We start from the raw sequence: 21,178 nt of genomic DNA, 5'->3' as shown, positions 1-21,178 counted from the left end.
TGAGGGGTTCTCACCATCCCTTTGCTCAGTTGCCAGGTCTGCACACCTGCTGTGCCCATTATGACGGTTCCCACCATCCCTGTTCTCAATTGCCGGGTCTGTATACTTTCTGGGCCCATTATGAGGGACTTCCCTATCTCTGCACTGAGTTCCGGGTCTGGACACTTCCGGTGCCCATTATGAGGGGCTCCCACCATCCCTGTGCTCGGTTGCCGGGTCTGCATACCTGCTGTTCCTATTATGAAGGGTTCCCACCATTCCTGTGCTGAGTTCCTGGGTCTGCCCACCTGCTGTGCCCATTATGAGGGGTTCCCACCATCCCTGCTGGATTTTTAATGTATTTTGTATAATGGACAACTTAACAGGAAAAGCTGGAAGAGACAAAGGTGAACAGAACAGAAGCAGAATCTAGGAACACAGTACGAAAATCCCACCGTTCGGGTATCCAAGACCTGAAACGCCTGTAGGAACCTCACAAAACTGGAAAATGACCTAATACTAAGGTTGAATATGTTGTTTCTTTTCTCTGGTTGATGTGAAGATTTGTTTTAAAGGGGTCTCCAGGAATACATCCTTCATGCGAAATAAGATGGAGGAGGGGAGTACTTGCGTTACCTTCACATTATTCACTTACTTTCACGTATCAAGATATGGAACCTCCAATGTTACAGCTTTGATCAATCTCAATCATAATCCCAACAAGTGAACACAATTCGGGGCCCCATACCCATACAACTCAGGGTGCTATGATGTAACCAGAGGCTGGTCATACTGTAAACCAGAGGCCAAATGAAGCCCTTTGCTTTCCTCTGTCCGGCCCTTGGGGCACTCTTCCTCCCACTGACACCAGTGATGGGGCACTATTCCTCCCACTGACACCAACAATGGGGCACTATTCCTCCCACTGACACCAACAATGGGGCACTATTCCTCCCACTGACACCAACAATGGGGCACTATTCCTCCCACTGACACCAACGATGGGGCACTATTCCTTCCACGGTCACCATTGGGGCACTCTTCCTTCCACTGACACCAACAATGGGGTACTATTCCTCTCACTTACATCAACAATGGGGCACTATTTTTTCCACGTACACCAACGATGGGGCACTATTCCTTCCTCTTACACCAACAATGGGGCACTATTCCTCCCACTAACACCAACGATGGGGTGCTATTCCTTCCACTTACACCTATTTCTTCCACCGACTACAATGGTTGGGCACTATTCCTTCCACTGACACCAACAATGGGGCACTATTCCTTCCACTGACATCAATGATGGGATACTATTCCTTCCACTGACACCAACAATTCCTCCCACTGCCACCAAAGATGGGGCAATATTCTTTCCACTGACACCAACAATGGGGCAGTAATAATCCTGTGAATACCAAAGATGGGACTGCTTACTCCCACTGATGCCAGAGTGTTTTCTACTCCCATTGGCCACACTCCGACCTCCCTAAAGTCTTAAGGAAAGTAAACTGGCTCTTTGTTTAGAAAGTTTGGAGACCCCCCGGTATAGACCATAGAAGAACCTCTTTCTGGTGTCCCCACCTTGACTGAAGCCATGGTAGATAAGGTTGAAAGGTCTACTCACTCCATCCGTTCCTTTCTTGGTCCACGTCAGGGTAAGAGGAGGGTTTCCGGTCCAAAAACAGGTCAGCGTGGCGTCAGATCCCATATCCGTCACAGTAGGCTTGGGCTCGATCACAATCCGTGGGGCAACTGTAGAGAGGAGAAGCCTCATTAGTAGGATTCCCCCCCAGGCAGTGACATTGAGTGGAAGAGAGGCTGGGGCGAGAGCCGGCTCTTAAAATAGAATTCCCCGTTCCATGTCAGGGGTATTGAGCATTACTTATTCATACCCCTCTATATTACCGAGGCGAGAACACGTTATATATCAAAAGCTGATCACTAGAGAGATGGATTCCCTCACCGTCTTCAAAAGAATAAGGAATGTGTTTTCTAATCTAGAAGATTTTTTTTCTCTTAAGAACTCCAAAAAAAAAAAAAGATGAAAACTCTAATTTCCTCTTTTAAGCCGTACTTTTATTTCCTGTAAGGGTCATAAATAAGGTTGAACTTCCTCGCTCCCCAGTAGCCAGCATTCTCCTTCACTATCTTTTGCTCCAAAATGTTGGCCGACCCTGGGCATTCTCAAGTACAATACAGGACTGCTGGTCCTGCATTGTATGAGATGGACATCAGAGAGTCACGATTGTTCGGGCAGCGAAGGGAAGAGGACTGGCTGCGAGAAGTGGAGGAAGTTTGCAGGAGCGAGGAATAAGGTGAACATATCGTCATTATTCATCATTCCTAGGCAAAACAAGAGGTTAACCCTTTTCTAACATGTTTCTTTCCTGTAGTCGTCAGCTCTGTCTAGTAGCCACAATGTGGTAAATACCGCAGTCAAGAAAATACCTAATTATGGCCACTAGATGAAAATTCCGATCATAGGTAATAAACAGGCAAATTACAGGGATTATTCGTGGTGGCTGTGCATATTTATGTAGAGCAACCATTCTTTTATTCAGATTCTCAGAGAGTTCTTTGCCATGAGGTGCCATGTTGAACTTCCAGTGACCAGTATGAGAGAGTGAGAGCGATAACACCAAATTTAACACACCTGCTCCCCATTCACACCTGAGACCCTGTAACACTAACAAGTCACATGACACCGGGGAGGGAAAATGTCTAATTTGGCCCAACTTGGACATTTTCACTTAGGGGTGTACACACTTGTTGCCAGTGGTTTAGACATCAGTGGCTGTGTGTTGAGTTATTTTGAGGGGACAGCAAATTTACACTGTTATACAAGCTGTACACTCACTACTTTACATTGTAGACAAGTGTCATTTCTTCAGTGTTGTCACATGAAAAGATAGAATAAAATATTTACAAAAATGTGAGGGATGTACTCATTTTTGTGAGATAATGTGTGTATATATATATATATATATATATATATATATATATACACACGCACAGTATACATACAAAATGATATATAATTAATAAAAAAGATATGATATACTATATATATATATATATATATATATATATATATATATATATCACATGGGCGTAGTATGTGATCAGCTATAGCATTTCCTGAATGTAGTATATAGCCGCCGTTATAATGACATACCGCTGATCACATGACACAAAAGGAACGATGTTGGCGGCACGCAAGGAAGCAATTCTTCTTTCCTCAGCAGCAAATAAAGTGAAACAATTCCTCTCCTTCCACTCTGCCGCATAATTATTGTCATGCTAATGAGGCTGTGCTGGCTGTGATGTGGGGATTGTTCTGGCAGGCATGGTGTAGAGTGAGGCTCGCTGGCTGATTGATGTAGAATAAGCTGCAAGACGTGGAATTACAGCGCGCTCGCTGTGTCTTTCCTGACACGTATTCTTCACTCCTGGTATTTTTTTAGTTTTTTTTCTAATGATGTGAATACTCCTCCATTACAGAGGTTCCCCCCTCATCCATCACCATCGCATTTCATTTTCCTCCCCTTGTCTTGTCACCCCTGTCATGTCCCAATGCATGACCCCATTAAGTCTATTTAGACCTTTTTATTTTTTTTTCCAAGCAAGAAAAGGTGACACAATAGACTATAAAATCCCTTAAATGCAAATGCCTGTATATCCATTGTATTGCTTATTCTGATTTCACTGCACACTGTGAGCTTCTCACAATGTACATTAGAAGCTGCAGTCAGATAGAGCCCGCCTCATTTCCTGGCTGGAGGGTGCCCAATATCCTCTAGTCCTTTCCACCCCCATTCTGACTGTCCCTGGCCCACCCCTTCCCAGCCTGATTATCCCTGGCCTGCCCCTGCCCAGCCTGACTGTCCGTGGCCCGCCCCTGCCCAGCCTGATTGTCCGTGGCCCGCCCCTGCCCAGCCTGATTGTCCGTGGCCTGCCCCTTCATAGCCTGACTATCCCTAGCCCACCTCTTCCCAGCCGGACTGCCCCTGACCCTCCCCTTCCTAGCCTGACTGTCCCTGGCCCGCCCCTTCTGAGCCTGACTGCCCCTGACCAGCCCTTTCCAAGGTTGACTGACTCTGGGCAGCCCCTTCCCAACCTGACTGTCCCTGGCCCACCCCTTTCGAGCCTGACTTCCCCTGACCAGCCCTTTCCCAGGTTGACTGACTCTGGGCAGCCCCTTCCCAGCCTGACTGCCCCTGGCCTGCCCCTTCCCAGCCTGACTGCCCCTGGCCCGCCCCTTAACAGCCTGACTGCCCCTTCCCAGCCTGACCGCCCCTGGCCCACCCCTTCCCAGTCTGACTGGCATGCCCCTTCCCAGCCGGACTGTCTCTGGCCCTCCTTTTCCTAGCCTGACTGCCCCTGGTCCACCCCTTCCCAGCCTTTTTCTGGCCTGCCCCTTTCCAGCCTGACTGTCCCTGGCCCGACCCTTTCCAGACTGACTGTCCTTGGCCCACCCCTTTCCAGCCTGACTGCCCCTGGCCCGCCCCTTAACAGCCTAACTGCCCCTTCCCAGCCTGACTGCCCCTGGCCCACCCCTTGCCAGTCTGACTGGCATGCCCCTTCCCAGCCGGACTGTCTCTGGCCCTCCTTTTCCTAGCCTGACTGCCCCTGGCCCACCCCTTTCCAGCCTGATTGCCCCTGGTCCACCCCTTCCCAGCCTGTTTCTGGCCTTCCCCTTTCCAGCCTGACTGTCCCTGGCCCGACCCTTTCCAGACTGACTGTCCTTGGCCCACCCCTTTCCAGCCTGACTGTCCCTGGCCCGCCCCTTAACAGCCTGACTGCCCCTTCCCAGCCTGACTGCCCCTGGCCCGCCCCTTCCCAGTCTGACTGGCATGCCCCTTCCCAGCCGGACTGTCTCTGGTCCTCCTCTTCCTAGCCTGACTGCCCCTGGCCCACCCCTTTCCAGCCTGACTGCCCCTGATCCACCCCTTCCCAGCCTGTTTCTGGCCTGCCCCTTTCCAGCCTGACTGTCCCTGGCCCGACCTATTCCAGCCTGACTGCCCCTGGCCCGCCCCTTCCCAGCCTGACTGCCCCAGCCCCATCCCTTCCCAGCCTGTTTCTGGCCTGCCCCTTTCCAGCCTGACTGCCCCTGGCCCGCCCCTTCCCAGTCTGACTGCCCCTGGCCCGCCCCTTCCCAGCCTGACTGCCCCTGGCCCGCCCCTTCCCAGTCTGACTGGCACGTCCCTTCCCAGCCGGACTGTCTCTGGCCTTCCTCTTCCTAGCCTGACTGCCCCTGGCCCAACCCTTTCCAGCCTGACTGCCCCTGGTCCACCCCTTCCCAGCCTGTTTCTGGCCTGCCCCTTTCCAGCCTGACTGTCCCTGGCCCGACCTATTCCAGCCTGACTGCCCCTGGCCCGCTCCTTCCCAGCCTGACTGCCCCAGCCCCATCCCTTCCCAGCCTGTTTCTGGCCTGCCCCTTTCCAGCCTGACTGCCCCTGGCCCGCCCCTTCCCAGTCTGACTGCCCCTGGCCCGCCCCTTCCCAGCCTGACTGCCCCTGGCCCGCCCCTTCCCAGTCTGACTGGCACGTCCCTTCCCAGCCGGACTGTCTCTGGCCTTCCTCTTCCTTGCCTGACTGCCCCTGGCCCATCCCTTTCCAGCCTGACTGCCCCTGGTCCACCCCTTCCCAACCTGTTTCTGGTCTGCCCCTTTCCAGCCTGACTGTCCCTGGCCCGACCCTTTCCAGCCTGACTGCCCCTGGTCCACCCCTTCTCAGCCTGTTTCTGGCCTGCCACTTTCGAGCCTGACTGTCCCTGGCCCGACCCTTACCAGCCTGACTGCCCCTGGCCCGCCCCTTCACAGCCTGACTGCCCTTGGCCCGCCCCTTCCCAGTCTGACTGGCAGGCCCCTTCCCAGCCGGACTGTCTCTGGCCCTCCTCTTCCTAGCCTGACTGCCCCTGGCCTACCCCTTCCCAGACTGACTGTTCCTGGCCCGCCCTTTCCCAGCCTGACTGTCCCTGGTCCACCCCTTCCCAACCTGTTTCTGGCCTGCCCCTTTTCCGGCCTGACTGTCCCTGGCCCGACCCTTTCCAGCCTGACTGTCCCTGGCCCGACCCTTTCCAGCCTGACTGTCCCTGGTACACCCCTTCCCAGCCTGTTTCTGGCCTGCCCCTTTACAGCCTGACTGTCCCTGGCCCGACCCTTTCCAGCCTGACTGCCCCTGGCCAACCCCTTCCCATCCTGACTGCCCTTGGCCCATCCCTTCCCAGCCTGTTTCTGGCCTGCCCCTTTCCAGCCTGACTGCCCCTGGCCCGCCCCTTCCCAGTCTGACTGCCCCTGGCCTGCCCCTTCCCAGCCTGACTGCCCCTGGCCCGCCCCTTCCCAGTCTGACTGTCTCTGGCCCTCCTCTTCGTAGCCTGACTGCCCCTGGCCCACCCCTTTCCAGCCTGACTGCCCCTGGTCCACCCCTTCCCAACCTGTTTCTGGCCTGCCCCTTTCCAGCCTGACTGTTCCTGGCCCGACCCTTTCCAGCCTGACTGCCCCTGGCCCGCCCCTTCCCAGCCTGGCTGCCCTTGGCCCGCCCCTTCCCAGTCTGACTGGCACACCCCTTCCCAGCCGGACTGTCTCTGGCCCTCCTCTTCCTAGCCTGACTGCCCCTGGCCCACCCCTTTCCAGCCTGACTGCCCCTGGCCCACCCTTTCCCAGCCTGACTGTCCCTGGCTGTCCCTTTGCAGCCTGACTGTCCCTGGCCCCACCCCCTTCATTCATTGGATTTCAGTTCTTTTGCCAAGTATAATATACTGAAAACTTACACTGTACATCCACCAACGTGCTGACATTGGTACTCCCAACTTCGTTGTGTACTTCGCAGGAGACGGGCTCTGTGAAAAAAGTAAAATCCACTTGTGCCTCGTATGTGCTTTCCTTGGCTCCCTCGATGATCACACCTCCCTTGGCCCACCTATAAAAACCAAAGACAATAATTAGAATAAGTGGCATCCTTTAGTGGCACACTTAGGGCTCTATTTATAAGCTGTCAAGGATAGTCCCCATTATGTGTCTAATATGTGTATTTCCTATGATCACCAGCTCCACCTAGTGGCCATAATGCAGTATTTTTTGTAAAAATACTGCATTTAGGAAAATACTGCATTATGGCCACTAGATGGAGCTGATGATCATAGAAAATACACATATTAGACAGATTACAGGGATTATTCAAGTCAGCAAAGAGGCCAGAAACGCACTTTTGCTGCTATAGGGTGTGCACGCAAATTTTCACGCTTTCCCGACACGAAACGCAATGGCCTTTAGTAGCCATGGGGCGGTACCGATAATTGTTGAGCCCCCGTTCACATCTGGGAGTAGCAGAAACATGGTCAGAAACGCACAATTCTGCACGCGTTTCTGCAAACGCGTGAAAAAAAAAACACACTAAAGAACACGCCACAAGCATTAATTTTTAATGTCACCCAAATCTCGGGTAGCAGTCATGCACTTCGCTTTGATGCACATTTTCCGCACAGCAAAAATGCGTAAAAAATGCGTAAAAACTCCAGTCGCAGAATGCACTTGGCTCATAATTGCCATAATTAGTGCATGAGCTTCTTTAGCGCATTTTTGGAGCGGTGGGGGGGGGGGGGGGGGGGTAAATATGGTGCGCTCCAAAACTGCCCTATAAAAGCGAGCTAAAAAAGAGATAAAAAAATGCAACGCGTCAGCTGTGAATGGGGCCCAAGGCACTGCCACACATCCGCTAATGTGTGCGCCAAACCGCAGGGTACATGGCGTTTGCAAAAAAAAGGGTCAGGGACTTGCATTTCTCACTCTTTGAAATGAATAGCCCACCCTAAATTACATGCGCGGGAACGCGCAGAGGGGTGCGCGCATGTGCCATCATACCTGCATGGCATATATACAGAGCCTAACACACTACTGTGCACCGCGGTACGCTGCATCAATCTGTTCCTGTGCGTTGCGTTAAAGGCACGTCGTGTCAGGCGTTGAAGCGCGTTGCATCACTGCAGTCCTAATGCGGCGCAACGCACAGGTACAGACGAGCCTGAATGGGCCCTGAATGCTTTATCGCATCTTCCTGCAGTCGGGGTTGTCGGAGTTAAGAGCGGCGCCGTCCTATAGCGCGGCACGCCAATATCCCCGTAGGACGTCTCTCCCTCCCCTCCACCGCTGAGCCCGTCTCCTACTCGTAGCCCGCACTACACAAACACGCGGCGGATAACTAGGCGCTCTTGAAGGCAGCGATAAATAAAACATTAATACACCCGTTTGGTTTAAATATGCATGATTGTAAAACAGAAGCAGTTGGCAGTAAACAGGATCGTAAAATAAAAAGGCATTAAATTCCTCAGATAAGGTGTTTAATGGACAGCCCAGGCCTGCCACTGTTACACTTGTAAATCCGTCGACGAGCGATCGTAACGGGAAAAGCGAGATTGATTTTTTTTTTTTGAGCTTTGAAGGCCTTTAAAGCTGAACTCCGGGTACAAAATCTATTCCTCAATAGCCACAAAGGATATAAATCCGCTTTGCGTGCCACAAAGGCCTCTGCAACACCAGATATTACCTTGTAAAAGTAGCGGTGACATCATCACAATGCCGTACATAGCCTGTGCAGAGCTGTGGGAGGGGCCCAACAGGCTCCACCCACTATAGAGGACTACAGGAGGGGGCAGAGACCAGACCAGTCGCCTTGCACAAGGAGAGAAAGCAGAGCTGTGGGAGGGGCCCAACAGGCCCCACCTACTGTAGAGATCTACAGATGGGGGCGGAGACCAGACCAGTCACCCTGCACAAGGAGAGAGAGCAGGGCTGTGGGAGGGGCCCAACAGGCTCCACCCACTATAGAGGACTACAGGAGGGGGCAGAGACCAGACCAGTCGCCCTGCACAAGGAGAGAGAACAGAGTTGTGGGAGGGACCCAGCAGGCCCCACCCACTAAAGAGAACTACAGGAGGGGGCGGAGACCAGACCAGTCACCCTATACAAGGAGAGAGAGCAGCAGTGAGTGGTCTCCATTCACTATGCAGAACCACAGGAGGGGGTGGAGACAAGACCGGTCAGCCTGCACAAGGAGAGAGAGAGAGCAGAGCTGTGGATGCAGGCTCCACCCACTATAGAGAACTACAGGAGTGGGCGGAGACCAGACCAGTCGCCCTGCACAAGGAGGGAGAGCAGCAGTGAGTGGTCTACACTCACTATAGAGGAGGGGGGCGGAGACCTGACCAGTCGCCCTATACAAGGAGAGAGAGCAGCAGTGAGTGGTCTACACTCACTATGGAGAACTACAGGAGGGGGTGGAGACAAGACCGGTCAGCCTGCACAAGGAGAGAGAGAGCAGAGCTGTGGGAGGGTCCCAGCAGGCCCCACCCACTGTAGAGAACTACAGGAGGGGCGGAGACAAGACCAGTCACCCTGCACAAGGAGGGAGAGCAGCAGTGAGCGGTATCATACATGAGAGCCAGGTATCCAGCATTTTCAGAAACCGCTCACCACCCATAACTTTTTGCAAACAAAAAAGTATAAAATGGGGCTCATTCACAACTTTGAAACTGATTTTTTTTTTTTTTTTCACGATGCATTCGTCATTGAGATCAGTGCAAGCCAGTGAGCCTTATCAAGCGTGGCGATGCCCATCAGGATCCATGTTGACATTAAACGCTATGCAAGTTTTTTGATTATACATACGAAATTTAAAAAAATAAAAAGTTAATAAAGGATTTACCAAGGAGCCCAGCAACGCCTGCATGCTTTTTGGCCACCTGTGTATAACTGTTCCCTACGAAAGTCATTTGGCTGATATACTAACCTGTATCCTTTAATGGTGGGATTGGCGGTGGCCATACAGGTAAAGCGGACCCTTTCTCCCTCCAGCACGGTTTGCGGTTGGATAGATAGGGTGACCGTTGGCGGATCTGTCAGGGAGAGAGAGAAAATCATTACACAAGGATCCCAAGGTGACCTTAAAGCGTTCCTAAACCTCACCAAAATGTCATGTTTTAAAGTTTGCAAGGTGCGGCGGCTGCACTTGTTTTCTTTTTTTTGGGGGGGGGGCTTTTTTCTTCTTTATTTTCACCCAATGATCCTGCCAGTAACACACTGTCCTGAATTCTTTCTGTGTGAATCGGGCAAAAATCGAATGTTCTCGAGATAAATTTTCCTGCAGATCGAATGTGTGAAAATGATGGCATTATGGCCACTAGAGGAGCATACTTACTTCTTATGCTAGTGAGGCGCCATCTAGTGGTTATAATGAGGTATTTTCCCCATTCACACATTCAATCTATAGAGAGTATAGCCTTTGAACAGTTGATTTTGCCCCATTCGCTCAGAACGAATTAGCATGAAGTTTTCGATGGACGAACAGCTATGCGAATACTTTTTTACAAATATACCCCTATGTGTGAGGCCAACCTAATGGGCTGGATGTCTAACCTTTCTTAAAGGGAACACTGCTTCAGGCTCGTCAGTGGCCTAGGCACTTGGTCACGTGACCTCTGCTGGGCAACCAGTTGGAGCGCTGATCCTCCGAAGGGTCACATGACCACATGCCTTGGCTCCCTGCTGCCCCTCTTATCCGGCTTGAGACCTGCCCCCCTCCCCTCTTATTTCTACTCTTTACAGGTACGCCCCCAATGAAACGAGCGCCATTTAAAATAATAGCTAACCTATGTATGTGCATACCTAGGAACTTGCCGGATCTCAGCTGGCAATGCCGGCTTCTCATTCCAGTTACTGGTTTCTCACTCCAGTTGCCGACTTCTCACTCCAGTTGCCGGCTTCTCACTCCAGTTGCCGCGTTCACACTCCAGTTGCCGGATTCACACTCCAGTTCCTGGCTTCTCACTCCAGTTCCTGGCTTCTCACTCCAGTTGCCAGATTCTTACTCCAGTTACTGTGTTCACACTCCAGTTACTGTGTTCACACTCCAGTTAACGGCTTCACACACCAGTTAACGGCTTCACACTCCAGTTAACGGCTTCACACTCCAGTTAACGGCTTCACACTCCAGTTAACGGCTTCACACTCCAGTTAACGGCTTCACACTCCAGTTACCGGCTACACACTCCAGTTACCGGCTACACACTCCAGTTACCGGCTACACACTCCAGTTTCCGGCTACACACTCCAGTTTCCGGCTACACACTCCAGTTTCCGGCTACACACTCCAGTTTCCGGCTTCTCACTCCAGTTACCGGCTTCTCACTCCAGTTACCGTCTTCTCACTCCAGTTTCCGGCTTCTCACTCCAGTTACCGGCTTCTTACTCCAGTTACCGGCTTCTCACTCCAGTTTCCGGCTTCTCACTCCAGTTACCGGCTTCTCACTCCAGTTACCGGCTTCTCACTCCAGTTTCCGGCTTCTCACTCCAGTTACCGGCTTCTCACTCCAGTTGCCGCGTTCACACTCCAGTTGCCGCGTTCACACTCCAGTTGCCGGATTCACACTCCAGTTCCTGGCTTCTCACTCCAGTTCCTGGCTTCTCACTCCAGTTGCCAGATTCTTACTCCAGTTACTGTGTTCACACTCCAGTTACTGTGTTCACACTCCAGTTACTGTGTTCACACTCCAGTTACTGTGTTCACACTCCAGTTAACGGCTTCACACACCAGTTAACGGCTTCACACTCCAGTTACTGTGTTCACACTCCAGTTAACGGCTTCACACTCCAGTTAACGGCTTCACACTCCAGTTAACGGCTTCACACTCCAGTTACCGGCTACACACTTCAGTTACCGGCTACACACTCCAGTTACCGGCTACACACTCCAGTTTCCGGCTACACACTCCAGTTTCCGGCTACACACTCCAGTTTCCGGCTACACACTCCAGTTTCCGGCTTCTCACTCCAGTTTCCGGCTTCTCACTCCAGTTACCGGCTTCTCACTCCAGTTACCGTCTTCTCACTCCAGTTTCCGGCTTCTCACTCCAGTTACCGGCTTCTTACTCCAGTTACCGGCTTCTCACTCCAGTTTCCGGCTTCTCACTCCAGTTACCAGCTTCTCACTCCAGTTACCGGCTTCTCACTCCAGTTTCCGGCTTCTCACTCCAGTTACCGGCTTCTCACTCAAGTTACCGTCTTCTCACTCCAGTTTCCGGCTTCTCACTCCAGTTACCGGCTTCTTACTCCAGTTACCGGCTTCTCACTCCAGTTTCCGCCTTCTCACTCCACTTTCCGGCTTCTCACTCCAGTTACCGGCTTCTTACTCCAGTTACCGGCTTCTCACTCCAGTTACCGGCTTCTTACTCCAGTTACCGGCTTCTCACTCCAGTTACCGGCTTCTTACTCCAGTTACCGGCTTCTCACTCCAGTTACCGGCTTCTTACTCCAGTTTCTGGCTTCTCGCTCCAGTTGCCGGCTCCTTGCTGAATGGGCTTTATGGCTCGCAAGAATCTCGGTACATTTCTTCCTTCCAAACTCTTAGCCCCATATTTTGCACCACTTTTCAATGCGCAGTGGCGCACCACAACCTCCGACATTATTTTGGCTACCATTAAATAAGTTTCGGCTATGCCTGCCGCTATTGACCCCTCCCCCCTACTCTGCCCCTGTCTCCCCTGATTTACAAAAGTTCCCAGGTTAAAAACACATAAATGGGCTTTTAAGGCTTGGTTCACACCCACAGAGGTGGCCAGGCGTGGATAATTTACAAATTATTGAATTTATGAATTTTCGAATTGCGAATTTTTTAATTTTCGAATTTACAAATTTTCGAATTTACAAATTGCGAATTTGCGAATTGCGTTTTTGCGAATTTTTGAATTCGCGAATTTACGAATTTTCACATTTCCGAATTGCAAATAACGAATGACTAGAAGAAAACAACAAAACAAAACAAAATAAAAATTAAAACAACACACATTTTTCGGCAGTGCACAACAGCACATGTATAGGGGGCGCATTCACATCTACGCACGCATGTCATCCCACATGCTGCAAGGTGTGAATAGGCTTTCAACACAGCATCCAACCAGCTTATAAGGACAGGTCCTCTTTAAGAAACCAACGCGTTTCTTCTTCCTATACAGAAACCACAAAAGGCGCTCCCAGTATGAAATCCTCAGACTTCCGCCGCCGTTTGATTTAGGAGCTCAGGCTGTGTGAGAAATGAAGATCTTGCTGATCCGCTGTAACGATGGACGCGCTCCCGTCACGTACGCCAGGCGTAGAGAGAGATCCGCCGGTGTAAATCTACAGAGGAGCTCAGGAGAGGCCGGCTCCGATCCGTCAGTAATAAATAGCGGGGGGGGGGGACCTCTTAAATCACCATCAAAGAGGCGTATTGTCTTCCCGGCCTCATCTGCATTCAGCCGGCGTTGTCGGGGCTCCATGCATGAAAAATAAATAAAATCAGCCTGGGTTAGGTAAATGCTATTAACTAAATTGTCTTTTAAGTCGCACCGCCGTACAAATAGAGTGGCGCGCCGCTGTCAGTGCAGAGACAGGCCCCCGAGACCGTCAGAGACAAGCTGACAGCACATCAAGAGAAACAACGCTGACGGCCGACTGGGGACATATAAAAAACAAAAATCATGTTTGCGAATAGTAGAAGTCGATCTTTTCCCCTTAAGGCCTGTGGAGCTGTAGTTTCAGATCGATTATTTAAGTTATTACATTTCTTTTTGTTATATTTGTTACAAAATTCGTTTAGTTTATTTGTTTTTGACCGGGTTTTTCCAATGTATTCAAAAGTATTCGATTCAAATTGAAAATACTGAATGGATCCAAATTCATTGTGAAGAATAGCTGGTTCGATTCTATTCTAAATTTGAATTTCGGAAGACGATTATATTGTTTCTATTCTATTTGTTTCTATTCTATTCTTTTATTTTCTATTCTATTCCATTCTGGTTTACTTTATTCCTTTCTATTCTTTTCAAAATTCGAATTTCGAAAGACGTCTATAATCATTCTATTCAATCTTTTTATTTTCTGTTCTATTCTGTTCTGTTTCACTGTTTATGTTCCGATTTACTCTATTCTATTCAGTTTAGTTCTATTCTATTTTTTTCTTTATTCTATTCAAATTCAAATTTCGGAAGACGTTTACATTCTAGCCTATTCTATTTTTTTTCTGTTCTATCATTTTCCTTTCTATCCTATTCCATTTTTATATTTTCTATTATATTCCTTTATTTTCTATTCTATTCTATTCTTTTATTTTCTGCTCTATTCTGTTTTACTCTATTCTTTTCTATTCTTTTCAAAATTTGAATTTCGAAAGAAGGCTATAATTATTCTATTCTATACTATCTCTTTGCTTTCTATTCTATGCTTATCTGTTCTGTTTTACTGCTTCTGTTCTATTTTACTCTCTTCTATTCTTTTTCTTTATTCTATTCTAAATTCAAATTTCAGAAGATGGTTACATTCTTTTCTATTTTTTTTTAGTTCAATAATTTTCTTTTCTATTCTATTCCATTTACTATATTGCTTTATAGTTTCTTTTCTATTCTATTTTATTCTATTCTTTTATTTTCTATTCTATTCTGATCTGTTTTACTCTATTCTTTTCTATTCTTTTCAAAATCTGAATTTCGAAAGAAGGCTATAATTACTCTATTCTATCTCTTTACTTTCTATTCTATTATGTTCTGTTTTACTGCTTCTGTTCTATTTTACTCTATTCTATTCTTTTTCTTTATTCTATTTGAAATTCAAATTTCAGAAGACGGTTACATTCTATTCTATTCTGTTCTATAATTTTCTTTTCTATTCTATTCCATTCTAGTATATTGCTTTATATTTTCTTTTCTATTCTATTTTATTCTATTCTTTTATTTTCTATTCTATTCTGATCTGTTTTACTCTATTCTTTTCAGAATTCCAATTTCGAAAGACGACTATAATTATTCAGATCTATTGTATACTATCTCTTTATTTTCTATTCAATTCTGTTCTACTGTTTCTGCTCTGTTTTACTCTATTCTATTCTGTTTAATTATATTCTACTCTGTTTAAGTCTAGTCTATTCTTTTTCTTTATTCTATTCGCAATTCAAATTTCGTAAGACGGTTACAGTCATTCTATTCTATTCTTTTTTGTTCTATTTTCCTTTCTATTCTAGTCTTATATTTTCTACTATATTTCTTCTCTACTATATTTTCTTCTCTAGTCGGTTCTAATCTAGTCTATTCTTTTATTTTCTATTCTATTCCGTTTTACTCTATTCTTTCTATTGTTTTTCAAAATTAGAATGTCGAAAGACGGCTATAATCTTTCTATTCAATTTATTTATTTTCTATTCTGTTATGTTCTACTGTTTCTGTTCTGTTTTACTCTATTCTATTTAATTCTGTTCTATTCTTTTTCTTTATTCTATTTGAAATTCAAATTTAAATGTATTCTATTCAATTTTTCTGTTCTATTATTTTCTTTTCTATTCTATTCTATTCCATTCTATTATTATCTATTATATTCCTTTATTTTTTATTCTATTCTTTTATTTTCTACTCTATTCTGTTCTGTTTTACTGTATTCTTTTCTATTCTATTTTATTCTATTATTTTCAAAACTAAAAGAAGATGTATATAATCTTTCTATTCTATTCTTTCCAAATCTATTCCTCTATTTTATATTCCATTTTATTCTTTCATGTTCTATTCTATTCCGTTCTGTTTTACTCTATTCTTTTCTAAATTCAAATTTCGGAAGACGGCTCTATTCTAACACTGATAAACACAGTCTTTGAAGGAAATCAGCAATATGTTTTTTTTTTTTTCAAAGTTGCTTTAGAATTTCAGATTTTTGGTTTAGTTTAAATTCATTACTACTGTGATTCGAATGCATCTGAATAACGAAAATTTCTTCAGAATTTTGATTCAGAACGAAACGAACCACACATGTCTACGCACCTTACTGACACGCAAAAGTCTGAAAGTAGCCTTATAGTTGTGAAACGTGTTGGTAAGGTGTTGGACAGACACTTAAGTATAATCCAACTGGTGTTCTGTGAGTCCTTCTGCTGCGGTGGCGGATGGGACTTGTAGTATTCCCATTGGGAATGGGCGCTAAATTAAAGGAACAACACCCAGGCCCAGGTCTGTACAGAGGTATGGATCTTCTGTTATGGGGCAGGAGAAGTCTGCAATGGACTACTGCTGGCATGCTCTGTGTGTCCTTCTGCTGTGGTGGTGGATAGGACTTGTAGTATTCCCATTTGGAATGGGTAGATAGGAGCTAAATTAAAGGAACACCAACCAGGCCCAGGTCTGTACAGAGGTATGGACCTTCTGTTATGGGGCAGGAAAAGATAGCAATGGACTACTGCTGGCATGCTCTGCGAGTCCTTCTGCTGTGGTGGCGGACGGGACTTGTAGTATTCACATTGGAAATGGGCGGAGGGGGGTTAAATTACAGGAACACCATCCAGGCCCAGGTCTGTATAGAGGTACGGACCTTCTGTTATGGGGCAGGAGAAGATAGCTATGGACTACTGCCGGCATGCTCTGTCAGTCCTTCTGCCGTGGTGGCGGACGGGACTTGTAGTATTCACATTGGAAATAGGCGGAGGGGGGTTAAATTACAGGAACACCATCCAGGCCCAGGTCTGTATAGAGGTACGGACCTTCTGTTATGGGGCAGGAGAAGATAGCGATGGACTACTGCCGGCATGCTCTGTCAGTCCTTCTGCCGTGGTGGCGGATGGGACTTATAGTATTCCCATTGGGAATGGGCAGATGGGACTTGTAGATTTCCCATTGGGAATGGGCGGATGGGACTTATAGTATTCCCATTGGGAATGGGCGGATGGGACTTGTAGTATTCCCATTGGGAATGGGCGGATGGGAGCTAAAATGAAGGAACAACACCCAGGCCCAGGTCTGTACAGAGGTATGGGCCTTCTTTTATGGGGCTGGAGAAGATAGCGATGGACTACTGCCGGTGTGCTCTATGAGTCATTCTGACGTGGTAGCAGATGGGTCTTGTAGTATTCTCATTGGGAATGGGCGGATGGGAGCTAAAATGAAGGAACAACAACCAGGACCAGGTCTGTACAGAGGTATGGGCCTTCTTTTATGGGGCAGGAGAAGATAGCAATGGACTACTGCCCAGCGTGCTCTGTCAGTCCTTCTGCCGTGGTGGCGGATGGGACTTGTAGTATTCCCATTGGGAATGGACGGATGGGACTTGTAGTATTCCCATTGGGAATGGGCGGATGGGCGCTAAATTAAGGGAACACCAACCAGGCCCAGGTTTGTACAGAGGTTTGGACCTTTTGTTATGGGGCAGGAGAAGATAGCAATAGACTACATCTGGCATGCTCCGTCTGTCCTTCTGCCGCGGTGGCAGATGGGACTTGTAGTATTCCCATTGGGAATGGGCGGATGGGAGTTGTAGTATTCCCATTGGGAATGGGCGGATGGGACTTGTAGTATTCCCATTGGGAATGGGCGGATGGGACTTGTAGTATTCCCGTTGGGAATGGGCGGATGGGACTTGTAGTATTCCCGTTGGGAATGGGCGGATGGGACTTGTAGTATTCCCGTTGGGAATGGGTGGATAGGACTTGTAGTATTCCCATTTGGAATGGGCGGATGGGCGCTAAATTAAAGGAACACCAACCAGGCCCAGGTCTTTACAGAGCTATGGACCTTCTGTTATGGGGCAGGAGAAGATAGCGATGGACTACTGCCTGTGTGCTCTGCCAGTCCTTTTGCCGCGGTGGCAGATGGGACTTGTAGTATTCCGATTGGGAATGGGCGGATGGGCGCTGACTTAAAAGAACAGGACACTCCAGGGAGCAGCGTCCCACGATTAAGGTAAGAAGGGGTCAATTTCAGGGTGAGGAGTTCAGAAATGTGATTGTGTTTGAAGTTACATCCTAAATTTGGGTGTATGCCTTTAAGGCGACTGTATCGTATATCTGGGTTCCATTATAGGCATCCTGCGGCTTTCCATCTGCCATGGCACAATGTATCCCAGCATGCAGTCATCTATTTGCAGGAATCGCGGTGAAGCCATGGTCTCAATCACCCTGTCACCTGACCACCTATTAACATTCGGTGATACATCTGGCCGTCCAGTGGCAATCGATGAAAACAGCAATGGAGAATAGGAGGCTGGCCAGCTTGGCCCGCTCCCTGGGAGAATTATTGCTGGCTCCGCTATCAGATAGTCAGCACTTTCCTGCTATCGTATTAAGATAAGATGCGCCAACCCCCTCCCCCCCCCTTCTTTTCTTCACTATGACTTAACGAATCTACTTAGCTTCCTTAATCAAGCAGAATAATGGTAATGGCGGAAACCCTCCGCACCGTCCATTATCTCTTTCAATTATTACAATGAAGCTTACGCCGAAGAGTATCTGATGAATGCAAATGCCATGACATCACTGGGGGAGCCATTACGAGAATTGTTTAAAAGTGTTTATCAAAGCAAGATATAAATAATGGCTCAGCTGGCCACGTAAATCAGATACGGATCTGTCAGATCACCAAGATTACAGCGGAGCTAGCATCAGATTTTATCATGTTCAGTGCAATGCGTGTCAAGTAATGCATTAGGGTCACACATCCAGGTATTTATTACCTTTCACAGAGATCACAGAACTCCCCTTGACAGTCTGCTTTTCTCCCCAGAATACCGGTACCATATTTTTCAGGCATCAGCTAGGGTTATCTACTTCCTGGACTGAGATTCCAGCCCAGAAATGACATAAACCTTTGTAGTTCTTAGCTGTGTTCCCAAATGTCTGACAAAGATAAGCCCCTGCTGGAGCCTCTCACCTTGCTACAAAGTTACAATGTACAGTCTGAGTGACTGATCCCTGGCAGAGAGGAGACTGAGAAAATGGTTTCTCCTGCCTGCAGCAGATTGATGACATCATCTCAGCCTAGGCAAAGCTCTTTTTCCACCACTAGATGGCAATTTGTACTGTATATAGCAAGTATATGAGTATAAAGTGCTCTAGTGGTGGAAAAGGGAAAAGCTGTGCTTTTCCCCTTTCCACCACTAGATGGTGCTGTGTATATAGCGAGTATTTAGGATGTGCATATTACCTTTTCACCACTAGATGGCGATGTGTATATATCAAGTATATGGGATGTGCTTATCTCCTTTCCACCACTAGATGGCACTGTGTATATAGCAAGTATATGGGATATGCATATCATCTTTCCACCACTAGATGTCGCTGTGTATATAGCAAATATATGGGATCTGCATATCCCCTCACCGCCACTAGATGGCGCTGTGTATATAGCAAGTATATGGGATGTGCTTATCCCCTTTCCACCACTAGATGGTGCTGTGTATATAGCAGGTATATGGGATGTGCTTATCCCCTTTCCACCACTAGATGGTGATGTGTATATAGCAGGTATATGGGATATGCATATCACCTTTTCACCACTAGATGGGACTGTGTACATAGCAAGTATATGGGATATGCATATCACCTTTTCACCACTAGATGGCACTGTGTATATAGCAAGTATATGGGATGTGCATATCTCCTTTCCACCACTAAATGGCACTGTGTATATAACAAGTATATGGGATGTGCATATCACCTTTTCACCACTAGATGGCACTGTGTATATAGCAAGTATATGGGATGTGCATATCCCCTTTCCACCACTAGACAGTGCTGTGTATATAGCAAGTATTTGGCCCACAGTCTGAGTGATCGCTGGGGAAGAGGAGACTGAGGCAATGGTTCCTCTTGCTTGCAGTAGATGGATGACATCATCTCAGCCTAGGCAAAATCCCTTTCCACCACTATCTGATGCTTTGTATAAAGCAAGTATATGGGCTGTGCTTATCCCCTTTCCACCACTAGATGGCACTATGTGTATAGCAAGTATATGGGATATGCATATCCCCTGTCCACCACTAGATGGTGCTGTGTATATAGCAAGTATATGGGATATGCATATCCCCTTTCCACCACTAGATGGTGCTGTGTATACAGCAAGTATATGGGCTGTGCTTATCCCCTTTCCACCACTAGATGGTGCTGTGTATATAGAAAGTATACAGGCTGTGCTTATCCTTGTTCCACCACTAGATGGTGCTGTGTATATAGCAGGATTATGGCCAATAAGAAATGCCATACAACAGAGTTGCTAAGGATGCCATATTTTATATCACTTCCTTCTTTTGCTCCTTGGGGTGTGGTTAAGAGACTCATGCACTGACATTATATTATTGTCCTTTTCGAATATGCTAGGGCACCTTATTTATCTATTTAGGGCTTTTCACTGAATTTGGGCTTATTCTTTAAAGTGGATGTAAACCCAATGTCATCCTTTCTAAACTACTGCCATAGGGGTTATCTATAAGGATATACACGCCTCCTGCATGTATCTTCACCTGTCAAATGTCTCCCCTCTGTCTGTTATGAGACCCAAAAAACTGCAGATTCTGTGGGCGGGTTTGTTGTCTGGAGCTCGGTGGGTGGAGTCATGATGTCAGTAGACTCCCCGCCCACCTCTACACTCCCCTTGTCAATATGCATTTTCTCCTGTGTATTTCTTACACTGAACTTCTGCTATGATCTCTAACATCCAGTGAAAAGACAGGAAAGTAACCACATGACTTCAGCATGCCAAATCATGCTGAGGTGTGGAACAGCCAATCCTTGCAGAGCTGCTGAAGAAAGGAGTGGGGGGTGGGAATTAAAAAATAATGAATGTCTTAGGCTAGTGCACAAGATATGTAAATGACCTGTCACTCACAGCAAGGGGGAGGATTTGACAAAGTTTGTCAAGTTTTTTCTCATTGAACAATAAAAGAGGATTGCTCAGAGATGGATTAACTCTTTGTGGCAAGACTGGGCTCAAATTTTAGGAAATCTTATACTCTACATTATGACATAAAAAAAAAAAAAAAAAAATCGGGTTTACATCCACTTTAAAGGTCTGGGTTATCTTCTCTTTGTATAAACAACAGACAGTATAAAACAGGAAGTATCATTGGCAATATGGCTTACGATGGACGTCCAGCTTGATAGTAGTCTCCTTGCCGGTCGGAATAGCGTAGTTCGATGTCCTACACGTGAACATTCGGCCAATGTCTTGATCCGTAGGGACTATCAACAGGTAGCTCACGGTGGTTTCAAGTTTTCCATCCGCCAACACCATCTGCAAAACAAGATTCATGATAAGAATGAACTTTCTAAAAAGAGGACCTGTGCATGCTTAAATCATAAGGAGCCCGTATCATCTTTTGTGTGCTCCTCTTAGTGCTGGTCACATGGGTTAAGACCTAGGCACC

The 21,178-nt window shown here is 47.3% G+C and overlaps 1 protein-coding gene across 2 annotated transcripts in view; it reads right to left on the bottom strand.

The window, feature by feature from the left end:
• The window catches only part of KIRREL1 (kirre like nephrin family adhesion molecule 1), a 281,642-nt gene that overhangs the window by 35,470 nt on the left and 224,994 nt on the right, over positions 1-21,178 (bottom strand). For both annotated transcript variants that reach the window (XM_073610343.1, XM_073610344.1), the window contains exons 5-8: positions 20,895-21,045; positions 9,768-9,873; positions 6,754-6,902; positions 1,607-1,734 (exon numbers count right to left, since the gene is read on the bottom strand). In XM_073610343.1, the coding sequence (XP_073466444.1) occupies positions 1,607-1,734; positions 6,754-6,902; positions 9,768-9,873; positions 20,895-21,045 (534 nt within the window). The remainder of the gene's footprint in view (positions 1-1,606; positions 1,735-6,753; positions 6,903-9,767; positions 9,874-20,894; positions 21,046-21,178) is intronic.

The sequence above is a fragment of the Aquarana catesbeiana genome, linkage group LG13 (genome assembly GCF_042186555.1).
Source record: "Aquarana catesbeiana isolate 2022-GZ linkage group LG13, ASM4218655v1, whole genome shotgun sequence".
NCBI lineage: Eukaryota > Metazoa > Chordata > Amphibia > Anura > Ranidae > Aquarana > Aquarana catesbeiana.
This window is presented reverse-complemented; position numbering and strand designations above follow the sequence as displayed.